The sequence below is a fragment of the Hemiscyllium ocellatum genome, unplaced genomic scaffold, assembly GCF_020745735.1.
Source record: "Hemiscyllium ocellatum isolate sHemOce1 unplaced genomic scaffold, sHemOce1.pat.X.cur. scaffold_2803_pat_ctg1, whole genome shotgun sequence".
Classification (NCBI taxonomy): domain Eukaryota; kingdom Metazoa; phylum Chordata; class Chondrichthyes; order Orectolobiformes; family Hemiscylliidae; genus Hemiscyllium; species Hemiscyllium ocellatum.
The window spans coordinates 14,961-42,103 of record NW_026868205.1 but is presented as its reverse complement, the minus strand read 5'-3'; the positions used below and the strand labels follow the sequence as shown (position 1 = coordinate 42,103).

Sequence of the window (27,143 nt, the reverse complement as noted above, 5' to 3'; positions counted from 1 at the left end):
TTACAATTTCTCACAATTCTGCCACTCATTCACTTCTGATCCAGGACATTGGAAACTTCGTGCTGGAGGGTGACAGAAATTAGCAGCTTTAAAGCAAAAACGTGTTGGATCTCACAGCTTTCAATGAGAGTCTGAGTCAGACGGTGAATTCCGGTAACGTTTATTACAACCCTGCTTCATTACAGTTTCAATTTTTCCCAGAAAAAAAAAGTGCACGAAAAGTAGCGTTTTTTAAATAAAAAGCTCAAGGTCAAAGTGCACACACTCCCCATCCCCCACTTTCTTTACTATTGGTCAGCACCAAATTATCCCTTTGGAACTGGATCCTTGGTACAGCCTTCATCTGGAGGAAGTATTGCCTCACTCAGCAGTTTCAGCCTACACCCTGTATACAAGTTAGTTTCTCCAGCTCATATACAGGAGGGGGATGCAATCAAGAGTCAACCACACTGCTGTGGGTCTGGAGTCAGGGGTAGGCCAGACCAGGTAAAGGATGCAGCTGGAATAACTGAGTGATTCCTTTCCTGCAAAGATAGCTTCATTCTCTAAAAAAGGACATGAGTGAATAAGGTGGGGTTTTTCTTCCCCTGAAAATGGTTTCATCATTTGATTCTGAACTCCAGATTTCAATTGCACCATCTACCACGGTGGGATTCAAACCTGGGAGACCCCAGAACGGGGTTGATAGTCTAGTCAAAAATGGTACTTATCTGTCACTCCTTCAATTTCCCTGTGATGGCACGTGAACTCGTTGATGTCTCTGGAGGTCAGAGGAGCAGGTGAAGCCCTTCCTGCACTTGGAGCAGGTGAATGGCCTCTCCCCAGTGTGGATCCGCTGGTGGGTCAGCAGGTGGGAAGAGTTGGTAAATCCCTTCCCACACTCGGGGCAGGTGAATGGCCTCTCCCCAGTGTGGACCCGCTTATGCTGCCGCAAATTGCTCATATGATTGAATCCTTTCCCGCACACAGAGCAGGTGAATGGCCTTTCCCCTGTGTGGATCCGCTGGTGGTTCAGCAAGCTGGAAGAATCAATGAATCCCTTCCCACACTCGGGGCAGGTGAATGGCCTTTCCCCCATGTGGACCCGCTCGTGCTTCCTCAAGTTGCTCACACGACGGAAAGCCTTCCCGCACTCTGAGCAACCGAACGGCCTCTCCCCAGTGTGGACCCGCTGGTGGGTCAGCAGTGCAGATGAATGCGTGAACCCCTTCCTGCACACCAAGCAGGTGAAGGGCTTCTCTCCCGTGTGGACCCACTGGTGCGCCCGCAGGTTGGAAGAATTTGTGAATCCCTTCCCACACACTGAGCAGATGAACGGCTTCTCCCCGCTGTGAACACGTCTGTGAATTTCCAGCACTGAGGGGGAAGGGAATCCTTTCCCACAGTCCCCACATTTCCACGGTTTCCCCATGGGGAGTGTATTCCTTGTGTCACCTGGGTTTGAAATTACAAACAGAACTGGTACACAGTCTGTCCCCACCGTGAGGGGTGTGATTTTGATTCCCCCAAGCTGAGGAAATGGTTTGAAGCACTTTTTCCACAGTCAGCCCACTGAATCTCCCTCACTCGGGTGTCTTAGTATTCTTCCTGCCACACTAGTGTCCTGCAAAAATAAACTCACAAAATAAGTGATCACGGTCAGTACAGTTAAATAAAGATACATTGATGGCAATTCCTGTAGATTTCCAGGTGCCTGCTGATCACATTATCCAGGTCACAGAAACCTGAAAACCCTCATGCAGCCAGATAGCCTTAAGTGTGTATGGAGGAAAACTTCATTCAGGGGAGAATGACCTAGAACAAGCTGCCGACAAAGGTGCTGGATCAAGATATGAAAATAAAATGTCAAGACTGCTTGCAGAAAGAAAGCCAGTGAAGTTGCTGCTGCAAATAAGATGGGGGATGGGTCCCAGGAAAACAGTGAGGAAAGAGACTAACCCGAGAATCGTACAGTTGGGAAAGGGAGTGAATCAAACAGTCAGGGCAGGAAGGAATAATGCAGAGAACAACGTAGGACTGAAGTTATACTGTATTTATGTCAAAGCAAGAGACCTAATAGGGAAGGCAGGTGAAATCAGGGTTTATGGTCAGAAACATGGGACTGGGACATCATAGCAACTACAGAAATGTGGCTCAGGGATGGACAGCTCAATGTTCCAGGATACATATGCCACAGGAAAGATACGGGGGTGGAGGGGGGTGGCAAGAGAGGTGGGGAGTGGTGTTTTGATAAGGAATAGTATTGAGGGAGGATATTCCTGGGAATACATCCAGGGGAGTTATTTGGGTGGAACTGAGAAATAAGAAAGGGATGATCACCTTATGGGATTGTAATATAAACCTCTAATAATCAGCAGGAAATTGAGAAACAAAGTTGTAAGGAGATTTCAGTTATCTGTAAGAATAATAGGATGGTTATGGTCAGGGATTTTAACTTTCCAAACATTGACTAGGACTGCCAGCGTTCAGGGTTTAGATCAAGAGGAATTTGTTAAGCATGGACAAGACAATTTTCTGAGGCAGTATGTGGATGTTCCTACTAGAGGAGGTGCAAAACCTGACCTAAGGCAGGGCAGGTGACTGAGGTGTCAGTGCTGGACCACTTTGGGAAAGGGACAGACTGGATCTAAAAGTTGAAGTTGTAAATTGGAGGGAGGCTAATTTTGATGGTATTGGGCAAAAACTTTCAAAAGTTGATTGGAAGGCAGATATTCACAGGTGAAGGGAAGGCTGGAAAATGGGAAGCCTTCAAATATGAGATAATAAGAGTCCAGAGACAGTATGTTCCTGTTAGGGTGAAAGAAAAGGCTGGTAGGTGTAGGGAATGCTGGATGACTAGAGAAATTGAGGAGTTGGCTAACAACAAGAAGGAAGCATATGACAAGTATGGACAGGATAAATCGAATGAATCCTTAGAAGAGTATAAAGGCGGTAGGGGTATGCTTAAGAGGGAAATCAGGAGGGCAAAAAGGGGACAAGAGATAGCTTTGGCAAATAGGGTTAAGGAGAATTAGAAGGGTTTTTATAAATTAAGGACAAAAGGGTAATTGGGAGAGAATACAGCCCCTGAAAGATCAACAAGGGCAGCCGATGTGTGGAGCCGGAGTAGATGAGGAAAATAGATTAGATTAGACTTACAGTGTGGAAACACGCCCTTCGGCCCAACAAGTCCACACCGACCCGCCGAAGCGCAACCCACCCATACCCCTACATATACCCCTTACCTAACACTACGGGCAATTTAGCTTGGCCAATTCACCTGACCCACACATCTTTGTGACTGTGGGAGGAAACCGGAGCACCCGGAGGAAACCCACGCAGACACAGGGAGAACGTGCAAACTCTACACAGTCAGTCACCTGAGTCGGGAATTGAACCCGGGTCTACAGGCGCTGTGAGGCAGCAGTGCTAACCACTGTGCCACCATGCCGCCCACAAAATACTAAATGAGTATCAGTGTTTACTGTGAAGGAGGACATGGAAGATATAGAATGTGGGGACATAGATGGTGACGTCTTGAAAAATGTCCACATTACAGAGGAGGTAGAGCTGGATGTCTTGAAACACAAAAGTAGATAAATCCCCAGAAGCTAGGCAAGTGACTCTTGGGCCCCTTGCTGAGACATTTGTATCATCCTTAGTCACAGGTGAGGTGTTGGAAGACTGGAGAGTGGCTAACGTGGTGCCATTATTTAAGAACGGTGGTAAGGAGAAGCCAGGGAACTATAGACCAGCGAGCTGACATCAGTGATAGGCAAGTTGTTGGAGGGAATGCTGAGAAACAGGATTTGCATGTATTTGGAAAGGCAAGGACTAATTAGGGATAGTCAGCATGGCTTTGTGCTTAGCAAATCAATCAAACAAAGTTCCTCATGGAAGATTCGTTAGCAAGGTAAGATCTTATGAAATACAGGGAGAACTAGTCAACCGGATACTGAACTGGCTGGAAGGTAAAAGAAAGAGGGTGGTGGTGAGTTCCTTTTCAGACTGGAGCCTGTGACCAGTGGTGTGCCACAAGGATCGGTGCCGAATCCACTACTTTTTGTCATTTATAAAAATGATTTGGATGTGAACATAGTAGGTATAGTTAATAAGTTTGCAGATGACACCAAAATTGGAGATTCAGTGGACAGCGAGGAAGGTTGCCTCTGATTAAAATAGGATCTTGGGCTGAGGAGTGGCAGATGGAGTTTAATTCAGATAAATGCTAGGTGCTGCATTTTGGAATTGCAAATCAGATCAGGACTTATTCAACCTCAATGTCATGGAGATATACAGCTTGGAAACAGACCCTTCGGTCCAACTTGCCCATGCTGACCAGATATCCAGAATTAATCTAGCTGCATTTACCAGCCCCTCTCTCTCTCTCGACCTTTCCTATTCAAACCCCCAGCCAGAGATATTGTAAATGTTATCATTGTACCAGCCTCCATGACTTCCTCTGGCAGCTCATTCAGTACACACACCACCCTCTGCATGGAACTTTACATCATTCCCCTCTCATTCTCAACCTCTGCCCTCTACTTCTGGACTCCCCGACCCCAGGAAAGAGACCTTGTCTATTTACCCTATCCATGCCCCTCATGAATTTACAGGAAGATCACCCCTCAGCCTCCAACACTCCAGGGAAAACAGTCCAATCTATGCAGCCTCTCCCTGTGGCTCAAACCCTCCAACCCTGGAAACATCCTTGTAAAGCTTTTCTGAACCTTTCCATCCTTGCTATTCAAACACTAATTTTACACAGAGGGTGGTTCATGTGTGGAATGAACTTCCTGAGGCAGTGGTGGATGCCGGTAGAATTAAAAGATATTTGTTTCAGTACATGAATAAGAAAGGTTTCAAGGGATACAGTCGAAGAGCAGGCAGGAGAGACTGGTTTAATGTGGGATTATGGTTGGCATGGACTGGTTGGACTGAAGGTCTGTTTCCATGCTGTATGACTATGGCAGGCTTTTAGTTCTTGACAGTGGAGTCACAGGTAGACAGGACAGTGAAGGTGGTGTTTGGTACACTTCACAGGACATTGGTTAGGCCACTTTTGTAGGATTGCATGCAATTCTGTTACCAGTGATCCCACCCTGACACGCCATGCACCAGAGATAATGACTAAAATTGACTGGGTCACAGAACAAAATCATAAAACCCCTACAGTGCACAAAAAGGCTATTTAGTCCATTGAATGCATTGGGTATAGGAATATGGAGGTCATGGTGCAGCTGTACAGGACATTGGTTAGGCTACTTTTGGAATATTGCATTAGATTCTGGTCTCCCTGTTATTGGGTAGGAAGGATGTTGTGGAACTTGAAAGAATGCAGGACAGATTGATAAGGATGTCGCCAAGGTTGGAGGGTTTGTGGTATAAAGGAGAAGCTGAATAATATGGGGCTGTTTCCCTGGAGCATCAGAGGCAGAGGGATAACCTTGTCAAGGTTTATAAAATCATGTGGGGCATGAATGGAATAAATAGGGAAGCACATTTCCCCAGGGTGGGGGTCTCCAAAACCAGAGGGCATAGGTTTAGGGTGGGAGGGGAAAGATTTAAAAGTGACCCAAGGGTAAATGTTGTCACACAGAGGGTGGTGCGTTTATGCACTGAGCTGCCAGAGGAAGTGGTCAGTACAATTACATTTAAAAGGCATCTAGATGGGTATGTGAATAGGAAGAGTTTGGAGGGATAAAGGTCAAATGCTGGCAACTGGACCTAGATTTACATAGGATATCTTGTCAGCATGGATGTGTTGGATCACAAAGTCTATTTCCGTGCTGTATGTTTCCATGTCTATTTGATAACACGTGCTTTATTTCTGTTGATGCAAATATTTTTATCAATCATGCCTGGGTGGTAATACTTAGTCATAGAGATGTACAGCATGGAAACAGTACATGCCGACCAGACATCCCAACACAATCCAGTCCAATCCAGCACCTGGCATATATGTAAGGGAGCGAGAATTCCTCAATTAGGGCACTATAAGAACCCTGGGAGTCACCAATTTCTGGTTTATGTACTTAATGTTTGTTCATTAGGACAAGCACCTATTTATACTCAATTTTGTTTCATTTTTCTTGTTTATTCCCTGCTACGATGATTCTCTCTGTCTGGATGGTTGACAGGCTGGGAGATTGTGGGTTGAAAATGTGTTGCTGGATAAAGCACAGCAGGTCAGGCAGCATCCAAGGAACAGGAAATTTGACGTTTCGGGCCAGAGCCCTTCATCGGGAATCTGGCCCGAAATGTCGAATTTCCTGAACCTTGGATGCTGCCTGACCTGCTGTGCTTTAACCAGCAACACATTTTCAGCTCTGATCTCCAGCATCTGCAGACCTCACTTTTTACTCGAAGATTGTGGGTTGGGCCTTGATTGACTAAATGTTTTATTGTTCCGGAAGGTGTAAGAGGTTTCAGCAGAAATCCTGCAGAGCTGAGAACAGACCGACATTTTACTCTGTGGAAACAGGGAGATCAACAGATGACATAAATCAGGACCTGAAATCCGAGCTGACACCAGACTACCATGTTATCAGTGCTTTGATTGGCAGTGCCTCTACCTTTACCTAGCTTCTCATTTGACTAGAATGCCACATATCCCTTCAATATTCAGGATCCAATCCTTGGCACCCTGAAGCCATGTCTCTGTCAGGAGTCTCAGATCTAATTATTCTGTTCGACGTGTGCAGTCTATTCATTCACTTTTGTTATGATGCAGCACAACTTCAGACACACAGTCTTCAGTTTCAATTTTTGTGATCTTTAGAATCCAGCTTTGATTGCTGGTACATTTACTCTCCTTGTCCCTTTCTACCGTTCTCTGATGTTCATTTTCACATCACAACATTGTTCACCTGCCTTGATTTGCACTGGCCATGCTAAATTGCCCAGGGATGTGCAGGTTGGCTGGGTTAGCCATGGGAAATGCAGGGTTATAGTTTCATAGTAATAGAAGCAGGAGTAGGCCATTTGGCCTGTCAAGCCTGCTCTGTCATTCATTAAGATCATGGCTGATCGATCCATTGTCTCAGCTCCTCCTACCTGCATTATCCCAACTACCCTTAAATCCCCACCATGCAAATACCTACTCACCTGTGTCTTGAATATTCTTAGTGAAGCTGTCTCTCCCGGTTCCATAGGCAGAGAATTTCATGGAGTCACTATTTTCCGGGAAAAGCAGTTCCTCCTCATGTGTCTGAAACCGACTCCCTCTAACCTCGAGGCCATGACCTCTAGTCCTAATCTCACCCACCAGCAAATTACTGGATTGGGTGGTGGTGGTGGTGGGGGGGGGAATGGGGGAGGCTTTTCAGAGGGGCCAACGTGGACTTGAGGGGCTGAACAGTTTACTTCCACACTGTAGGACTTCTATGATTAACCGCACTTATTTTTGTCCTGGATCACAGCTCCCAGAATCTCCCATCTTCTGCAAATTAAAAGACAAGTCCCACTCTGCTCTCTCGTATGTGTGTTATCTAACTGCTTTATCATTTCTAGTGAATATAGCCCACACCTCACTGCTGCCAGTAATGATTAGCTTACATTACTAACAATGTGGAAACAGGCCCTTCGGCCCAACAAGTTCACACCGACCCCTTCAAAAAGCAATACAATGCTGATGAAACAATGCAATACCTGCAGTACTGAAACCCGTAAGGCTTCTAACGATACCCGTTACTGATTCACCACTCCTTCTGATGCACAGCATTGGAAATACAATGTTGAAGGCTGAATAAAATGAGCAGTTTAACTCAAAAATCCACCTAACCCTTCACTAGGCTCCCCGCTCAGCACACTTTACTTACTGCTGGTAAACCTTAAAGAACTTTATCCACACAGTGCAATGAATTCCCACTTTCCACCAAAATCCTGGACGCACTCAGTTGCTGTCTCACAATTGAAAGATTTCATTGTAACTTCTGCTCCCATTAAGGGCAAAACATCTTTGAAAGCTGCTCTGAAACTCCAGCCTTCACAATCACACTTCTGTTTTCATGGAAGATGATTAGAGTCATACAGCACAGAAACTGACCCCTCGGTCCAACTCATCCATGCCGACCAGATATCCTAAATTAATCTAATCCCATTTGCCAGCATTTGGCCTGTATCCCTCTAAAGCCTTCTCATTCACGTACCCATCCAGATGCCTTTTAAATGTTGTAATTGTAGCAGCCTCCATCACTTCCTCTGGCAGCTCATTCCAAACATGCACTACCCTGTGAGAAAAAGTTGCCTCTCAGGTCCGTTTTAAATCTTTCCCCTCTCACGTGAAAGCTATGCCTTCCCGTTTTGGATTCGCCTGCCATGGGGAAAAGATTATGGCTATTCACCCTATCCATACCCCTTATAAAATTCTGTAAGGTCACCCCTCAGCCTCTGATGCTGCAGGGAAATTCTCCCTGGCCTATTCAGCATCTCCCTTTAGCTCTAACCCTCCAACTCTGCCAACATCCTTGTAAATTTTTTCTGAACTCTTTCTAGTTTCACAACATTGTTCCATAGGAGGGGGCCCAGAATTGCACATACTATTCCAAAAGTGGCCTAACCAGTGTCCTGTGCGGCCATGACAATGATCTCCCACCTCCTGTACTCAGTGCTCTGACCAGTAAAGGAAAACGTACCAAATGCCTTCTTCACCATCCTGTCTCCCTGCAATTGCACTTTCAACGAACTAGAACCTGCAAGGTCTCTTTGTTCAGCAACACTCCCCATTAACTGTGTCAGTCATGCCCTGATTTGCCTTACAAAATGCAACAACTCATTTATCTAAATTAAACTCATTCTGCTACTCCTTGGCCCATCTGCCCATCCTATCAATTCTAATTTATATTGAATTTTCTTTCCTCTCACCCTCGAAAAAGCTGAAAAATCTCCATCCAACACACACTCCCTCCATTCTGACTTTGCTGAACCTAATCCTTGCTGTACCTCATCCTGAAGCGTCTGGCTCATGCTGATCAACAGGCCCTCACTCAGGAGAGGGTGGGTGGAATCTAGTTGAAACAGACAGAATACTGAATGGTCTGGACAGAGTGCACATGGGGAAGATGTTTCCATTGGTAGGAAAGACTAGCACCTGAGGGCACAGCATTAGAATAAAAGGAAGACCTTTTACAACAAAGATAAAGAGAAATCGTTTCAGCCAGAGAGTGGTGAACATGTGGAAGTCACTGCTACAGAAGGCTGTGGACGCCAGTCACTGAGTATATTTAAGACGGAGGTAGATAGGTTCTTGAGTATCGGGGGGAAATCGAGGGTTACGGGGAGAAAGTGGGAGAATGGGATTGAGAAGCTTACCAGCCATGATTTAATGGCAGAGCAGCCCCAACGGGCCGAGACATCTAATTTACTCTCCTGTGTTTTATGGTCTCTTGCTTTCCTGAACACAGAGAGAAAGAATTGGGAGCAGGAACAGGCTGTTTAGTCTGTTGAGCCTGCACCAACATAAGTGGATATGAAGATACCTACACCGAGGTGGATAAGCTGGAAATATTTCCACTGGAGCAGAGGAGGTTGAGAGGTGACCTTATCGAGGATTATAAAATCATGAGGGGTATAGATAAGGTGAATGGCAGATATCTTTTCCCTTGGTGGGGGTTCAAGATTAGGCAGCAAATTTGAAAGTGAGAGGAGAAAGATTTTAAAAAGGCATAATGGGTACTTTATTTTTTAAAACACAAAGTGGTTTGTGTGTGAAATGCATGTCCAGATGAAGGGGTGGATGCAGGTACAGTTAGAACATTTAAAAGACATTAGGATAAGTACATGAATGAAGCTGAATTCAGATAAATGCGAGGTGCTGCATTTTGGAAAAACAAATCAGTGCAGGACTTATACACTTTATGGTAAGGTCCTGGGGAGTGTTGCTGAACAAAGAGACCTTGGACTGCAGTTCATAGTTCCTTAAAGGTAAAGCCACACATAGATAGGATAGTGAAGGCAGTATTTGGTATGCTGTCCTTTCTTGGTTAGAGCATTGAGTAAAGGTGTTGGGAGGTGATGTTGCATCTGTACAGGACATTGGTGAGGCCACATTTGAAATATTGCGTGCAACTCTGGCCTCCTTCCCATCAGAAGGATGTTGTGAAACTTGAAAGGGTTCAGAAAAGATTCACCAGGATGTTACCGGTTTGAAAGATTTGGGCTCTTGGGTGAGGCTAAATAGGCTGGGGCTGTTTTCCTTGGAGTGTCAGAGGCTGAGGGGTGACCTTACAGAGGGGCACGGATAGGGCAAATAGACAAAGTCTTCTCTGAGGTGGGGAGTCCTCTCACTAAAAGTTTAGGGTGAGAGGGGAAAGATATAATAGGGAGCTAAGGGGGGCTTTTTCACAAGAGTGTGGTGTGTGTATGGAATGACCAGCCAGAGGAAGTGGTGGAGGCTGGTATAATTACAGCATTTAAAAGGCATCTGGATTGGTCTATAAATAGGAAGGGTTTAAAGGGATATGGACCAAGTGCTGCCAAATAGGACTAGATTAGGATAATTGATCAGCATGGACTAGTCTGTTTCTGTAACCAAACTATACTGCTCTTAAAACCATTTTTTTTGCCTTTCCCCATAACCATCCACTTCGTTGTTGTTCAAAAATCAGATGAACTCAGCCTTGGACGTATTCAATGACGCCCTAACTGCAGGAAGGCTTCCCCACCTCTCAGCTCAATTCCACTTGCTCATCCACCACTTGCCTTGCTGATTGCTTGCTGCATCTGTCTGACAACTGGCAGTGACTGGTGCAGAATGACATCTAGATCTGTACATCTACACATCATTTCTGATAAAAGGTTCCTGCATTTGCCCTGTGTTTTTCAATTAAGACACAGAACTGAACTAACTTTCCCAGAACCTGTCCCCTCCCTGGATTCACTCCATTTCGCTTCAGTTTCTGCAAGTCAGCAGCTGAACCCGGAATGGAAAATGGGGTGAGAAAAGAGAGCACTGTACTCACAGATGTTGGACAGAGGAAGAAAGCTGTAGTCTGGGCTGAAGCTCAATCTTAACTCAGAGAGAGAGAAGCAGCACCAACCCCAGAAGCACATGATCCAACTTCCGCATCCAGTCTATGGGTTTTCTGTGATTGGCAGGAGGACCAGTCCCCATCCGGTCCTCCAGAGCGTCCCATTGGTTCACCAAAACAAGACCGTGGGGCGTTTCCCCGTGCCGCATGAGCAACACGCGGAGTGGTTGCTGACACCGAGTAGCATGCGCAGTATGGAGATGCTGGTTATTACTGACAGAGTTTCACAGTTATAAATCACACAATGCCAAGTTATAGTCCAACCATTTGTTTATTTATTTCCAATTTATTTGGAATCTCTAGCTTTCGAAGCGCTGCTTCTTCATCGGGAGCAGAGTCATAACACACACACTCTTTCACAACAGGATTGCAGTGTCATGGGATGTAATATTAAACAAATGTAGCTTACCTCTGTCATCTTTTAGAATGACCATGTTCGTTTTGATTCCTTCATATGTAAATCCCAAAACTTTTTAAAAGTTATGTTCTCAAGGTAGGTTTTCACAATAGGTGTCATCTCAATCAGATAATGCATTGAAGGTGTTAAGTTAAAGTCTGTATCTCAATGTTACATCAGACTGATTCTATTTCTAAAGTGGGAGCTACAGCGTTTTTGAGCAAAATAAAATGTAATTCTGCAAGTACAAATTCAACCCACAAACTTGTATGTGTGTGTGTGTACAGGCGAAACCAAGTGATTGTGTCTGTGTCTGTGTCTGTGTGTGAGTGTAATGGGGTATAAGGCTGTGAGAGGGTGTGTGTGTGTGTATACCAGGGAAACCAGGTGATTGTGTCTGTGTCTGTGTAATGGGGTATAAGGCTGTGAGAGGGTGTGTGTGTGTGTGAGCATTTGAGAGAGAGTGGATGTGTATGAGAGAGGGTCTGCATGAGTGTGTTGGTGTGGAGGAGCATGTGTTTGTGTGAATGCGTGCTTGTGTGCGTGTATGTGTGGGAGAGTGTTTAGTCTAGTGGGGTCACCTGTAGTGTGATGTGAACCCAAAGTCATCCCCATAGGTACCAAACTTGGCTATCAGCCTCTGCCCAGCCACTTTCCATTGTTGCCTGTCCTGAAGTCTGCCTTGGAGGATGGTCACCCAAAGGTCCGAGGCTGACTGTCTTGGACTGCTGTAGTGTTCTCCGACTGGGAGGGAACATTCCTGGCTGGTGATTGTGCAGTGTTCATTCATCCGTTACTGTAGCCTCCACTCGGTCTCACCAATATACCATGCCTCAGGGCATCATTGCCTGCAGAGTATGAGATAAACAATGCTGGCTGAGTCACGTGAGTACCTGCCGTACTCATGGTGGGTGGTGTCCCCACGTGTAATGATGGCAATCGTATCGTCACTTTAACACGTCTTGCATCGTCTGCCATGACAGGGTTGTATCATGTTGCCCTGAAGGCCAGGCAGTTTGCTGTGAACAATGATCTGTTTAAGGTTTGGCGGTTGTTTGAAGTCGAGAAGTGGAGGTATGGGGAAGGACTTGCTGAGATGCTCATATGTTGCGGGCTGCAAAGAACATGACATAGTGTTTCGGCTCCCAAGTAGTACTGGACAATAAAGGGAACCATATTGGTTACAGCTCATGTCTGTCTCCTAAGGAGGTCATTACAGTTTCTCGCTGCAGCACATTGGAACTGGCAGTTGATGAGTTGAGCATTGTACCCCGTTCTTATGAGAGCATGCTTGTGTACTTCCAAGTGTCTGTCATGTTCCTCCTCACCTGAACAGATCCTGTGTATGTGAAGGGCTTGCCCATAGAGGATGGTTATTTAATATGTTTCGATAGAGAAGTGTAGCACTGTCAGGTTATCCGTGGGTTTGTGGTACAGAGAAATGCTGAGATACCCATCCTTGATAGAGCTGCGTGTGTCCAAAAATGAGACAGATACGAAAGAGTAGTCCATGGTGAGTGTGATGGTGGGATGAAACTTGTTAATATCAGTGTCGTTAGTTCAGTGACTCCTTGCCATGGGTCCAGAGGAAGAAAGATCATCAATATATCTGGTGTATAGTGTTGGTTGGAGGTCCTGTGTAGGAAAGAAAGACATAAGACTATGGGGTGAATTTGCATTTGCAGAATTATATTTGTAGATACATTCTATTTTGCTCAAAAAGTGCACAGCTTGTAGGCAATCACTCCATGTAATATCTTATAAATGCCTACTTTGGAAATAGAACCAGTCTGACTCAAGACAGGCTCAAACCTCACACCTTTCATACATTGTCTGAGCTGAGATGTCACTTCTTTTTATAACAACTTCAGTTATCTTGAGACTGTGACTTAAAAGAAGTTCTGGGATTTATATATTAATGAACTGAAATCTGAAACCCATTCTAAGATGAAACACTTCAAAGGTTTGTTCAATATATCATTCAATGTCCTTTTGCTATAAATACTCTGTCTTATGATCCTGCTCCACAGCTACCCAATGAAGGAGCAGCGCTCCAAAAGCTAGTGTTTCCAAATAAACCTGTTGGACTATAACTTGGTGTTGTGTGATTTTTAACTTTGTTTCTAATGAAAACAGCCCACACCTCCCACTGGTGTCAGTAAACTTTACAATGCTGAGGAAATGATGAACCTGCAGTTCTGAAAAATGAACAATTTCGAATAATACGAGCTACACATTGACTGCTCCTTCAATTAGAAACCTCGCACTGGAGATAGAAAGAAACGAGCAGCTTTCAAAGAAAAACCTGCTGGATCGTATAGCCTTCCACGTCTGAGTCCTTCGGTAAGTTCAGGTAACCTTTATCGTGGCAAAAGTGAGGATTGCAGATGCTAGAGATCAGAGTTTAGGTTAGAGTGGTGCTAGGAAAGCACAGCAGGTCAGGCAGCATCCGAGGAGTATGCAAATCGACATTTCGGGCAAAAGCCCTTCATCAGGAATCAGCTTTTGCCTGGAATGTCGATTTTCCTGCTCCTCAGATGCTGCCTAACTTTTATTGTGACCCACTTTGTTACAGCTTCAGATCTCCCCAGCAAATAGGCATAGAAAAAGTAGCTTATTTGCATTTTTAACAGCTCAAGGTCAAAGCGTACACACTCCCCTGCACCCCACTTCCTTCACTGTTGGTCAGCTGAGTTATCCCTTTGTAATTGGATCCTTGGTACAGCCGTAACCCGGAGGAAGTATTGCCTCACTCAGCAATTGCAACCCATACCTTGTCTCCAAGTAAGATTCTCCCCGCTCATTTGCCGAGGGGCTGTCGAGAGTCAACCAGGCTGCTGTGGGTCTGGAGTCACGTGTAGACCAGACCAGGTAAAGCCTGCAGCTGGGACGACTAAGTGAATCCTTTCCCACAACAGCAGTTTCCTTCCCTAAAACATGAGTGAATCAGATAGGGATGTTTTTCACATCGTGAGGTTCTGAACTCCAGGTTTCTGACTGACTTCCAACTCCACCATCTGCTATTCAAACCCAGGAGTCCCCAGAACTGAGTTATTAATGCAGTCGATAATGGCATTCGGCTGAAGCTCCTTCAATGGCAGGTGAACTCACTGGTGTCTCTGCAGGTGGGAGAAGCGGGTGAAGCCCTTCCTGCACGGTGAGCAAGTGAATGGCCTCTCTCCGGTGTGGACCCGCTGGTGGGCCAGCAGTGTAGATGACCGAGTGAACTCCCTCCCGCACATAGAGCACTTGAACGGCTTCACTTCCACATGAACCCGCTGGTGCGTCTGCAGATGGCCCGTCTCACTAAATCCCTGTCTGCACACGGATGTCTTCACATCCATGTGAACGCGTCTGTGGGTTTCCAGCATCGATAGGAAAGGGCATCTTCTCCCACACTACCAACATTTCCACATAGGGGGAAGCTTTCCTTGTGTCACTCTGTGTTTCAAATTACAAACGGAAAGGGTACACAGTCTCTCCCCACCGTGAGGGGTGAGATTTTGATCCTCGAAGCTGAGTAAATGGTATGAGTAACTTTCCACAGTTAGCGCATTGAATCTCCCTCACTTAGTATTCTTCCTGCCACACGAGTGTACAAAATTTCTCAAGCAGACAAAGGGAAACAATTCTTCTCGATGTGAATGGCTGCTGATATTAAAGTCCCAGTGAATCAAGTGGCTCTGTCAGAAGTTGATGTATCTTTTGGTTTCAGATTTCTTTCCCATGTTGTCCTGCAAATAAAATCACAAAATAAGTGATCACGGTCAGTACAGTCAAATGAACATAACATCGGTGACAATTCCTGTAGATTGCCAGATACCTGCTGATCATATATTATCCATGACACAGAAACCCTCAAACACTCATGCAGTCAGGTCGCAATAAGTATATAAAGAGGAAAACTTCATTTAGGTGACAATACCTTCCTACAAAGGGGCTGGAAATGGAGCTAAGTCAAGGTTTTGAAAATGAAATGTCAAGGGTGCTTCAGAAAAGAAAGCCAGTAAAGTTGCTGAATGACTTCCTGCTGACCTATTAAATAAAAATGATTACAAGAAATACAGGATGTAATTCCGGTACAATATTAGGTGAAAATTCATAGCCATGCAGCCTGTACAAGAGTGAATATCAGATATACACTATATGAAGCAATCATAAAATCCCTGCAGTGCAGAAAAAGGCCATTTGGCCCATTGAATGCATTGGGTGTAGGAGTTGGGAGGTCACGGTGCAGCTATCTAGGACACTGGTTAGGCCACTTTTGAAATATTGCATTTGATTCTGGTTTCCCTGCTATCGGACAGGAAGGATGTTGTAAAACTTGAAAGGGTGAAGGACAGATTGATAAGGATATCGCCAGTGTTGGTTAATTTGTGGTATCGGGAGAGACTGAATAGGATGGGGCTGTTGCCCCTGGAGTGTTGAAGGCTGAGGGTGACCGGATAGAGGTTCATACAATCCTGAAGGGTGGATAGAGTAAATAGGCCAGAGTGGTGGTGGAGGCTGGTACAATTACAGCTTTTAAAAGGCATCTGGATGGGTGTGTGAATAGGAAGGGTTTGAAGGGATATGGGCCAAATGCTGGCAAATGGGTCACTAGACTTATATAGGATAGCATGGATGTGTTGGATCAAAAAGTCTATTTCCGTGTTGTATATTTCTATGTCTTATTTGATAACAGATGTTTTATTTCTGTTGATGAAAGTATTGTTATAAATCAAGCTGGGTACTAACACTTTCTTGTTTTATTCCCTGCTATTGTTAAAGTACAGATTTGACACGGCCTACGGAAGCCCTTATGGACTCAGACCCGTAAGCCTCTCTTTCTTGGTTTGTCCCAAAGATCGTACTCTTTGGAAGTCTGGAATAAAAACCTCTTACAGACAGTTTAGTTTAATCTTAGTCATCCCCTTTATTCACTAGTAGCATCACCGTTACAATGTAACATTGATAACCATACGCTAAACTAACTAGGTTCTAATAACCTAGGAGTGTAGGGTAGCAGCTCTTCAAGTGCCCCAGCAGGCTACTCCAATGTACTGATACAAAGTGGCTTCCTTTATACAAAAGTTTATAAAAACATTGCATGTTCTTAATTAGACAGATAACAGTGAAAGACAATAATCCATAAGGAAGAGAAGTTAATTGACAGATCTGTGTGTGCTTGACTGATCACTCCTACAGGCCTTGAGCTATCCATCAGGTAGGAAAAACAAATCCAACTGAGTTAGGCATCTGGTGCCGAGATAAGTTCCTATAAAGAAGTGCCAGTCTAAACTAAGTGGGAGATGTCATAAGGTAACCTTGCACAGCTCGCATGTCTGATACAATAATTTTTTATTTCAAAAATATATTCATAAAATAATTTGATGGTCTGTACAGTTGGTCATGCCATACATATGTAAACATTTACATACAAAGATCAGGATTTATCATTTTTATATACAGGTCTGTACATTTTTCAATCATATGCCCATATATTGAGCTGAGGTGTCAGCAGAGCCCAAATGACTGCATGGGCCCCCTGTTCTTCATTAGGCAGGCAGAAGTTACACAGTGGTCTTTCCCCACCGCGCCTTAGTGGCAGCTGCCCCAAGCTTCAGCGCATCCCTCAACACGTAGTCCTGGACCTTGGAATGTGCCAGTCTGCAACACTCAGTCGGGGTCAACTCCTTCAGCTGGAAGATCAACAGGTTTCAGACCACCCAGAGAGCGTCCTTCACCGAGTTGATGATTCTCCAGGCACAGTTGATATTCGTCTCGGTGTGCGTCCCGGGGAACAGGCCGTAGTGCATGGAGTCCCGCGTCACGGCGCTGCTCGGAACGAACCTCGACAAATACCACTTGCATTCCTCTCCAGACTTCCTCTGCGTAGGCACATTCCAGAAGGAGGTGTGTGACAGTCTCGTTCCCCCACCCCCACCCCCGCAGCCGCTTCTACGGCAGCGTGCGGTGCGGCAGAGAGTCCGGGCGTGCATAAAGGATCTCACAGGTAGAGCCCTTCTCACCACCAGCCAAGCCATGTCTTGGTGCTGGTTGGAAAGTTCTGGCGATGAGGCATTCTGCCAAATGGCTTTGACAGTCTGCTCAGGGAACCGCTCGATAGGATCCGCCCTCTCCTTTTCCAAAGGGTCTCAGGGACACTACGTGCTGACCACTTCCTGATGGACTTGTGGTCAAAGGTGTTTTTCTTCATAAACTTCTCCACGAAGGACAGGTGATACGGAACGGTCCAACTACTCGGAGCGTTCCGCGGCAGCGAGGCCAGGCCCATCCTTCGCAACACCGGGGACAGGTAGAACCTGAGTACATAGTGACACTTGGTGTTTGCGTACCGGGGATCCACGCACAGCTTGATGCAGCCACACACAAAGGTGGCCATCAGGGTGAGGGTGGCATTGGGTGTATTTTTTCCCCCGTTGCCCAGATCTTTGTACAGCGAGTCCCTTCAGACCCAGTCCATCTTTGATCACCATATAAACTGGAAGATGGCCCAGGTGACTGCAGCGGCACAGATTCTGGGAATAGGCCAGATCTGTGCCATGTATAATAGCAATGACAGTGCCTCACACCTGATGACCAGGTTTTTTTCCGTGATGGAGAGCGACCGTAGCTTCCATCGGCCCAGTTTCTGCCTCACTTTGCTGATACGCTCCTCCCAAGACTTGGCACGTGCCCCAGATCCCCCGAAACAAATACCCAGCACCTTCAGGTGGTGGGTCCTGACGGTGAAGGGGATCAAGCAATGGTCGGCCCAGTTCCCGAAGAGCATGGCCTCGCTCTTGCCTCAGTTTACCTTGGCCCTCGAGGCCCATTCGAACTGGTCACAAATGCACATGAGTCTGCGCACGGACAACGGATCCGAGCAGAAAATGGCGACGTCATCCATGTACAGGGAGGCCTTAACCTGCAGGCCCCCGCTGCCAGGAATAGTCACCCCTCTCAGGCTTGCATCCTTCCTGATAGACTTGGCAAATGGCTCTATGCAGCACACAAACAAGGCAGGAGAGAGAGGGCAGCCCTGCCTGACTCCAGATCGGACTGGGAAGCTATCTGATTCCCACCCATTGACCGTGACTGCACTGACAATGTTGGTGTAGAGCAGTCTGATCCAATTGCAGATTCCCTCCCCAAAGCCCATTTTGGAGAGAACATCTCTCATATACCTGTGCGATATCCTGTCAAAGGCTTTCTCCTGGTCCAGGCTGATCAGGCAGGTGTCCAAACCTCTGTTCTGCTTGTAGGCGATCGTATTCCTGAGGAGTGCGATACTCTCAGTGATCTTCCTGCCTGGCACAGCACAGGTTTGGTCAGGGTGAATCACCGACCCCAGAGCAGACCTGACCCGGTTGGCGACTACCTTTGACAGGATTTTGTAATCCGCATTCAACAGTGAAATTGGTCTCCAATTTTTGAGTTCCTCCCTCTCCCCCTTCCGCTTGTAGATGAAGATGATGATGCCTTTCCTCATGGATTCACTCACGGTACCTGCTCGAAGCATACTGACATACACCTCCAGCAGGTCCTGGCCAATCAAGTCCCACAGAGCGGAATAGAGCTCGACCGGTAAGCCGTAGCTTCCGGGAGTTTTATTCTTTTCGAAGGACTCGCGGGCCTTGGTCAGCTCGTCCAGAGAGTTCAGGTTACCTTCATTGCAACCCAACTTTGTTACAGCTCCAGATCACCTCAGCAAAAAGGTGTTGAAAAAGTAGCTGCTTTTTAAACAGCTCAAGGTCAAAGCACCCCTCCCCACCCTCCACTTTCTTTACTGTTGGTCACCACTGACTTGTCCCTTTGTAATTGGATCTTTGTTACAGCCTTAACCCGGAGGAAGTATTGCCTCACTCAGCGATTTCAACCCATACCCTGTCTCCAAGTAAGTTTCTCCCCGCCCATCTGCGGGGAGGGAAAGAAGTGGGAGGAAGCAGGTGGAGTCAACTACACTGCTGTAGGTCTGCAGTCACGTGTAGGCCAGACCAGGGAAAGGATGCAGCTGGGACGACTGAGTGAATCCTTTGCCACAACACCAGTTTCCTTCCCTAAAAAGGACGTGACTGAATCAGAATGGGGCTTCCCCCGACCCCGCTCGATGGTTTCATTGTTAGATTCTGACCTCCAGATTTCTGTCCAAATTCCAAATCCGCGATCTGCTGCGGTGGGATTCAAACCTGGGAGTTCCAGAACTGGGTTGATAGCCCAGTCCATAATGGCACTCGGCAGTCGCTCCTTCAATCCCCCTGTGATGGCACATGAACTCCTTGGTGCCTCCGCAGGGTGGCTGCCCGGGTAAAGCCCTTCCCACACTCGGGGCAGCTGAAGGACCTCTCCCCCCTGTGGACCCGCCGGTGCTTCACCAGGGCGGAGGAATCGCTGAAGGCCTTCCCACATTCGGGGCAGCTGAAGGGCCTCTCCCCCGTGTGGACACGCTGGTGCTTCAGCAGGTCGGAGGAATTGCTAAAGGCCTTCCCACACTCGGGGCAGGGGAATGGCTTCTTCCCCGTGTGGACCCGTTGGTGCTTCAGTAGGGTGGAGGAATCGCTGAAGGCATTTCCGCACTTGGGGCAGCTGAAGGGCCTCTCCCCGGTGTGGACCCGCTGGTGCGTGCGCAAGTTGCCCTTCTGAGTGAATCCCTTCCCACACTCAGGGCAGCAGAAAGGCTTCTCACCGATGTGGATCCGCTGGTGGATCAGCAGGACGGACATCTGGGTAAAGCCCTTCCCACACTCGGGGCAGCTGAAGGGCCTCTCCCCTGTGTGGACCCGCTGGTGCTTCAGCAGGGTGGAGGAATTGCTGAAGAGCTTGCCGCACTCTGTGCAGGGGAACGGCCTCTCCTGCGTGTGGACCCACTTGTGGGTCTGAAGGGAAGAGGAATCGTTGAAGGCCTTCCCACACTCGGGGCAGCTGAAAGGCTTCTCCCTAGTGTGGACCCGCTGGTGCATCCGCAACTTGCCCTCCTGAGTGAATCCCTTCCTGCACTCAGAACAAGTGAATGGCCTCTCCCCAGTGTGGACCCGCCAATGGGTCAGGAGGGTGGAGGAGGTGCTGAAGGCCTTCCCACACACAGTGCAGGAGAACGGCCTCTCCCCCGTGTGGACCCGTCGATGGGTCTGCAGGTCAGAAGAATAGCTGAAGTCCTTCCCACAATCGGGGCAGCTGAAGGGCCTCTCCCCTGTGTGGACCCACCGGTGCCTCATAAGGGCAGAGGAATTGCTGAAGGCCTTCCCACACCTGGGGCAGATGAATGGCCTCTCTCCGGTGTGACTGCGCCGATGAATCTCCAGGGCAGATGGAGCACGGAAGCCTTTCCCGCAGTCACCACACTTCCACGATTCCTCCTCGGGGTGGGATTCCTCAGGTTTCTCCATGGCCGAAGCTCCAGCTGTACACAAATGCGTGTAGAGCCCCTCCTCACCGTGAATTCCTCTTTCCAGGCCGTAGAGCTGTTTCTGGCTTCACACTCAAGTGCGCTGCAACAGTCGGGTCTCTCATCCAGTCCGACTGATGCTGAAAACGTACTCAAACAGGAACCAAAAAGCTTTGCTCTTCCTCATAGAATCACAGTAAAAAATTATTGCAGTCTCGATGGATTGACTGACCGTCAGATATTGATGACAAAGTGAGGATTGTAGTTACTGAACAGTCCGTGCTGAAACGTGCGGTGCTGGAAGAGCACAGCTGGTCAGACAGCATCCGAAGAGCAGGAAAGTTGACATTTTAGGCATAAGCCCTTCATCTGTTAATTTTGAAACTTCCGTCCTCAGATCGTCAAATACTCTGTAAAAAGAGATTACAAAGTCATCAGCGTCAGTCCAGGGTAGAAATTCAGAACAAGCAACTCTACTTTCAGGGAAACATTCTTTTCTTTAGATATTCCACAAAATTGAAAGCACCATCTCACTCTCTCCCTCTGTTCTCACATTAACGTCCCTGGGAAGTGGGGGGGAAGGAGACATCAAAGCATTAACACCGACACCAGAGAGAAACTGAACATACAAACGTGGCAAACGTTAGTAAAAAGCCAGATTCATAGAGATATACAGCACAGAGACAGACCCTTCGGTCAATCTCTTCCATGCCAACCAGATACCCAAAATCAATCTAGTCCCATTTGTCAGCACTTGGTCCATATCCCTCTGAACCCTTCCTATTCAAACACCCATCCCGATGGCTTTTAAGTGCTCTAATTGTACCAGCCTCCACCATTTCCTCTGGCAGCTCATTCCTGACATGCATCACATTCTGCATGAAAAAGTTGTCCCTTAGGTCCCTTTTAAATCTTCCCCCCAACTCCGCCTTAAACCTATTACCCTCTAGTTCTGTACTTCCCTATCCCAAGGAAAAGACCTTATCTATTTGACCCTATCCATGCCCCTCATGCTTTTATAAAAAGTTGACGTTTCAGGCATAAGCCCTTCATCTGTTAATTTTGAAACTTCCCAGGACTTCAGACTCTGGCGCGATGGGGAAGACAGCCCCATCCCATCCCTCCGTCCCTCCTCACCCGGGTAATTCAGACACATACCTGAGTTTGCAGAGTCTGCCCCCCGCCCTGGAATCACTCCAGTTGCTACAAGTGAACAGATGTTACCCCCACTCCCTCCCGGGATGAAGAGTTGCCCAGAGGGAGGGAGTTTCACTCTGAAACTGACAGGGCCACTTCCGCGTTGTGACGTCATAGGTGAAGCGATGGGGCGGGGAAAGGCCGACAACAGCTCCGCGCACTGCGCCTGCGCAGCCCTGCAGTTTGCAACAGGGTAATCCCTTCCTTTCAGAGAATTCCCAGAGTGTGGAAGCAGGCCACTCGGCCCAAGGAGTCCATACCGACCCTCCGAAGGGTAACCCATCTCCCTACCACCCTGACTAATGCACCTAACGTGCACATCCCTGGGCACTACGGGTAATTTAGCTTGGCCAATCCAACCTAACCTGGACAAAGTTAAAAATCAAGCACCCAACAGGTTTATTTGGAAGGACTGGTGTTAACAGCGCGGCTCCTTCATCAGGTGATTGTGGAGAATAAGGTCACAAGGCACAGAATTCATGGAAAAACATTACAGCGTCATGCCATTGAAATTACATATTGAACAGACCGGGATTAAGTATTTCATCGTTTAGAATGGGTTGCAGGTATCAATAATATGTAAATCCTAGAACATCCTGTCAATTACGTGTGTGCATGCATGAGGGAGAAAATTGTCTCTTTCTGTGCTGTATATCTCTGTGTCTATATGATAACAGATGCTTTATTTACGTTGGTGTAAATATTGTTATAAATCATACTAATAGTTATAGTTACTATTACTAAATGGGTACTAATAGTTAGATGTAAGGGAGAGAGTCCTGGGAAAACTCTATTTCTGGTTTACTTCCCAATGAACAAACATTTGAGCGCAGCATGGTGGCTCAGTGGTTAGTACTGCTACCTCACAGCACTAGGGAGTTAGGTGCATTAGGTAGGGGTAAATGTAGAGGAATGGGTCTGGGTTGGTTACTCTTTGGAGGATCAGTGTGGACTTTTTGGGTGGAAAGGCCTGTTTCCATACCATAGGAACCTAATCTAATTAAGCTGAAGGACCTATATATTTTTAAATTTTGTTTCATTTTTCTTGTTTGATTCCATGGTATGACTACACTTGTGTCTGATTGGTTTGAAAGACTGGGAGATTGTGCGTTGGGTCTCAATTCACTGAATGTTTTATTGTTCCAGAAGGTGGAAGGAATGGGGGGAATGGGGGGATGGGGTCAAAACCTCAGCAGAAATCCAGCAGAGCTGAGAGCAGACCCACATCTTACTCTGTTGGAACAGGAAAATCAACAGAGGATAGAGAAACCAGGAGCTGAAATCCGAGCTGACACCAGATTACTCTGTGATCTGTGCTTTCATTAGCACCTCTCCCATTATCCTGCTTTCCATTTGACTACCCCCTCAATATTCAGAATCCAATCCTTGTCATTCTGAAGCCATATCTCCGTTAGGAGTCTCAGATCATAATTATTCTCTTCAATGTGTGCAGTCGATTCACTCGCTTTTGTTACAATGCAGCACACATTCAGATACACCGTTTTTAGTTTCAGTTTTTGTGATCTTTAGAATCCAGTTTTGATTGCTGGTATATTTACTCTCGTTGTCCCTTTCTATCATTCTCTGATGTTAATTCTCCAGATCACGACATTGCTCACTGGCCTTGATTTGGATTGGCCGTGCTAAATTGCCCATAGATTCACTACTCTCCAGGAAAAGCAGTTCCTCCTCATCTCTCTCCTAAATCTACTCCCCCTCATCTTGAAGCCTGGTCTCATCTACCATCAGAAATGACTGGATAGGGTATGGCTTCATCCCCACAATTCAATGAATTTCCACTTTCCAAGATGTCTTCACTCACTCAGTTGCTGTCTCACAAACGAAAGATTTCATTGTAACTTCTTCTGTTCCAAATCAAGGCAAAACATCTTTGAAAGCTGCTCTGAAAGTCCAGTCTTCACAACCACACTTCTGCTTTCACCAAAGACGATTACAGACATATAGCACGGAAACAGACCCTTTGACCCAACTCATCTGTGCCAACAAGAAACCCTAAATTAATCTAAATCATCTGCCAGCATTTGGCCCATATCCCCCTAAACCCTTCCTCTTCATATTCCCATCCAGATGCCTTTTAAATTTTGTAGTAATTGTATCAGCCTCCACCACCCTCCGTGAAAAAGTTGCTCCTCAGGTCCCTTTTAAATCATTCCCTCTCACTGCAAACATATGCCGTCTAGTTTTGGACTCACCTAACCTGGGTACTCACCCTATTCTGCCCCTTATAAACATCTATAAGGTCACCCCTCAACCTCCAATGCTCCATGGAGAATTTCCCTGGCCTATTTAGCTTCTTCCTGTATCTCAAACACTCCAACTCTGGCAACAGCCTTGAAATCCTTTCTGAACCCTTTCAAAGTTTCACAACATCTTTCCTGTAGCAGGAAGACCAGAACTGTACACAGTATTCTAAAAGTGGCCTAACCAATGTCCTGTACAGCCACTCCATGACCTCCTAAGACTCACTTTCAAGGAACCATGAACCTGCACTCCAAGGTCTCTCTGTTCTGTGACACTCCCCTTCACTGTGTCAGTCCTGCCTGGATTGCTTGACCAAAATGCAACACTTCACATTTCTCTAAATTAAACTCCATCTGCCACTCCTCAGCCCATTGGCCCATCCGATCAATTCTAATTTACAGCAAACTCTTTTTCCTCTCTAATTCCCTGGAAGCTGAAAAATCTCCATCCCACGCAATCTCCCTCCATTCTCACTTTGTTGAACCTAATTCCTGCTGCATCTCATCCTGAAGGGTCTGGTTCATGCTGATGAACAGGGGTCACAAAGCTAGTTCCTTTTTTGGACTAAAAGCTTTTCCCTGGCTCAAGGAGACGCTGTTCATGACTTTTTTCAGAGAGGTAATAAACTGGCCAGGTTCTGATCAGTCTGGTTTGAACAGAGATGAAAAGAATTTTGAGAGACCTTTTGCTTATATCTAAACAGATGTGACTTCAGGCCAAATTGGTCATGTTTTAGTTTTAGTTCAGTCTTGAACTGGTTGCAAGTTCAACAGGGAGCTGTGTGGAAACTCTCTCTCTCTTTCCTGTCTCTCAACTTCAACCTATAAGCATGTGTCCCATTTATAATGGGTTTCAAAGGGAGTTGGCTTATTGGGACAGTTGTGTATATTCAGAACAGCATAACTGAGTCTAGTTGGATAGGCTGAGTTCTGTAGGAGTTCTTTATTCTGATCTTTGTGTTGCATTGTATAATTTTGAGAATACATTTTTTGACTGTTTTAAAATCTAGTAGTCAACTGAGCTCATTTACTCCAGATAATTTTCACTAGACACTGACTAAACCAAATTACAAAGTTATGGTCTGGGGCTGCCTGCTTAAAAATGTTTTGAGTGGTCTGGATTAGTCCTTAACACAGGCCCACACACTCACTCAGGGGAGATTTAATGGAAACATACAGAACATTGAAAGGCCTAAACAAAGTGGGCATTGGGAAGACGTTTCCATTAGTGGGAGAGACCAGGAGCTGAAAGGGACTAGAAAAGGGAAGACCTTTTAGAAGGGAGATAAGGAGAAACTTTTCAGCCTGAGAGTGGTGAATCCATGGAATTCATTGCCACATGAGGCTGTGGAGGCCAGTTCACTGAGGATATTTAAGACTGAGATAGATAAGTTCTTGAGTATCAAGGGTTACAGGAAGGAAGTGGGAGAATGGGATTGAGAAACATATCAGCCACGATTGTGTGGTATGAGCAGACCTGATGGGCTGAATGGCCTACTTTCTGCTCCTCTGTCTTATGGTCTCTTGCTGTCTTGGACACAGAGTGAGAGAATTGGGAGCAGGAGTAGGCCATTTGGTCTTTTGAGCATGCACCAGCACCGAACAGATCATAACTGGATGTGAATATACCTACATCTAGGTGGATAGGCTGGGACATTTTTCACTGAAGCACAGGAAGTTGAGAGGTTGCCTATGAAGTTTATAAAACCAAGAAGGGTGTCAGTTAGGTAAGTGGCTGGTGCTGTTTCCTTCAGGTGGGGATTTCAAGATTAGGGAGCAAACTTTTAAGGAGAGAGGAGAAAGATTTAAAAAAAGACATGAGGAACAACTTTTTTTTTGAAAGAGAGTGGTGTGTCTGTGTGTGGAATCAAGGTCCTGAAGAAGTGATGGATATATGTACAGTAATAACATTTAAAAGACATTTGGATAAGTACATGAGTAGGAAAGGTTCAAAGGGATATGAGCCAAACTATGTCGGACGAGTTTAGTTTATAAATATAGCCAGCATGGACTAGCTGGACTGAAGTGTCTGTTTCTGTGCTGTATGACTCTGTAACTGTTCTGGTCTTAAAACCATTATTTTTGCCTTCCCCCATCACCATCCACTTCTTTGTTGTTCAGAAAACTGATGAACACAGGCTTAAATATATTCAATGACTGCCTGATCACAGAAAGCCATCCCAATTTCTGAATTCCTGCTAATATACCACTTGCCTTGCTGATTGCTTGCTACACCCTGTCTGACAACTGGCAGTGACTGGTGTGGAAGGACGCTGAGACCCCATTGTACATCCACACATCATTCCTGACGAAGGGCTCGTGACCAAATCACAAACACTCCTGGTCCTAGATGCTGCCTGACCTGCTGTGCTTTTCCAGCACCACACTTTTTGACTCTAATCTCCAGCATGTGCAGCCCTCACTTTCTCCACAGCCCAGTATATAACCATTTAAACAATGACCTTTTTTCGGCATTTTCTTCCACAGCAAAGGCAAAATCATCACGTTGTGTTCATGCGTTTGCCAATGGAGACAGACCTGGACCAACGTTTGCAGAGTCTGTTCCCCCAACCCCCGATTCACCCCATTTCCTTTCAGTTGCTGCAAGTCAACAATTGAAGCTCAGAATTTAGAAAAGAAACTGAAAATATAGTAAGAAAAGAGAGTGCCGTACTCACAGATGTTGGACAGAGGAAGGAGGTTGCAATCTGGAGTGAAGTTCAATCTTTAGTGGGTGGCACAGTGGTTAGCAGAGACCCGGGTTCAATTCCCGAGACTGACTGTGTGGAGTTTGCATGTTCTCCCCGTGTCTGCGTGGGTTTGCTCCGGGTGCTCCGGTTTCCTCCCACAGTCCAAAGATGTGCGGGTCAGGTGAATTGGCCAAGCTAAATTGGGGTAATGTAGGGGTATGG

At 46.3% G+C, this 27,143-nt stretch overlaps 2 protein-coding genes across 5 annotated transcripts; both read right to left on the bottom strand.

The window, feature by feature from the left end:
- Positions 1-159: 159 nt before the first annotated feature.
- LOC132812498 (zinc finger protein 239-like) lies at positions 160-10,962 on the bottom strand. Of its 2 annotated transcripts, none has more exons than XM_060822962.1 (2): positions 10,941-10,962; positions 160-1,603 (listed from the first exon to the last, which is right to left on the bottom strand). In XM_060822962.1, exon 2 carries the CDS (start codon positions 1,409-1,411, stop codon positions 722-724), a length of 690 nt encoding a protein of 229 aa, XP_060678945.1. In that variant the 5' UTR covers positions 1,412-1,603; positions 10,941-10,962; the 3' UTR covers positions 160-721. The 2 variants fall into 2 exon arrangements, with proteins under 2 accessions (XP_060678945.1, XP_060678944.1); XM_060822961.1 differs by lacking the exon at positions 10,941-10,962 and adding an exon at positions 7,087-7,265.
- A 314-nt stretch (positions 10,963-11,276) lies between these two features.
- Positions 11,277-26,958, bottom strand: LOC132812497 (zinc finger protein 239-like). 3 transcript variants are annotated; one of them, XR_009643678.1, is made up of 4 exons: positions 26,910-26,958; positions 21,006-21,183; positions 14,180-15,140; positions 11,277-13,041 (listed from the first exon to the last, which is right to left on the bottom strand). XR_009643678.1 is itself a non-coding variant. In XM_060822959.1 (2 exons), exon 2 carries the CDS (start codon positions 20,772-20,774, stop codon positions 19,638-19,640), a length of 1,137 nt encoding a protein of 378 aa, XP_060678942.1. In that variant the 5' UTR covers positions 20,775-21,183; positions 26,910-26,958; the 3' UTR covers positions 16,297-19,637. The 3 variants fall into 3 exon arrangements, 2 of the variants coding, with proteins under 2 accessions (XP_060678942.1, XP_060678943.1); XM_060822959.1 differs by lacking the exons at positions 11,277-13,041; positions 14,180-15,140 and having other exon boundaries at positions 16,297-21,183; XM_060822960.1 differs by lacking the exons at positions 11,277-13,041; positions 14,180-15,140; positions 26,910-26,958 and adding an exon at positions 21,932-21,956 and having other exon boundaries at positions 16,297-21,183.
- Between the last annotated feature and the right edge of the window lie 185 nt (positions 26,959-27,143).

Coding starts and splice junctions, on each gene's coding strand:
- LOC132812498 (XM_060822962.1), bottom strand. CDS start 1,411: ATGGGGAAACCGTGGAAATGTGGGGACTGTGGGAAAGGATTCCCTTCC.
- LOC132812497 (XM_060822959.1), bottom strand. CDS start 20,774: ATGGAGAAACCTGAGGAATCCCACCCCGAGGAGGAATCGTGGAAGTGT.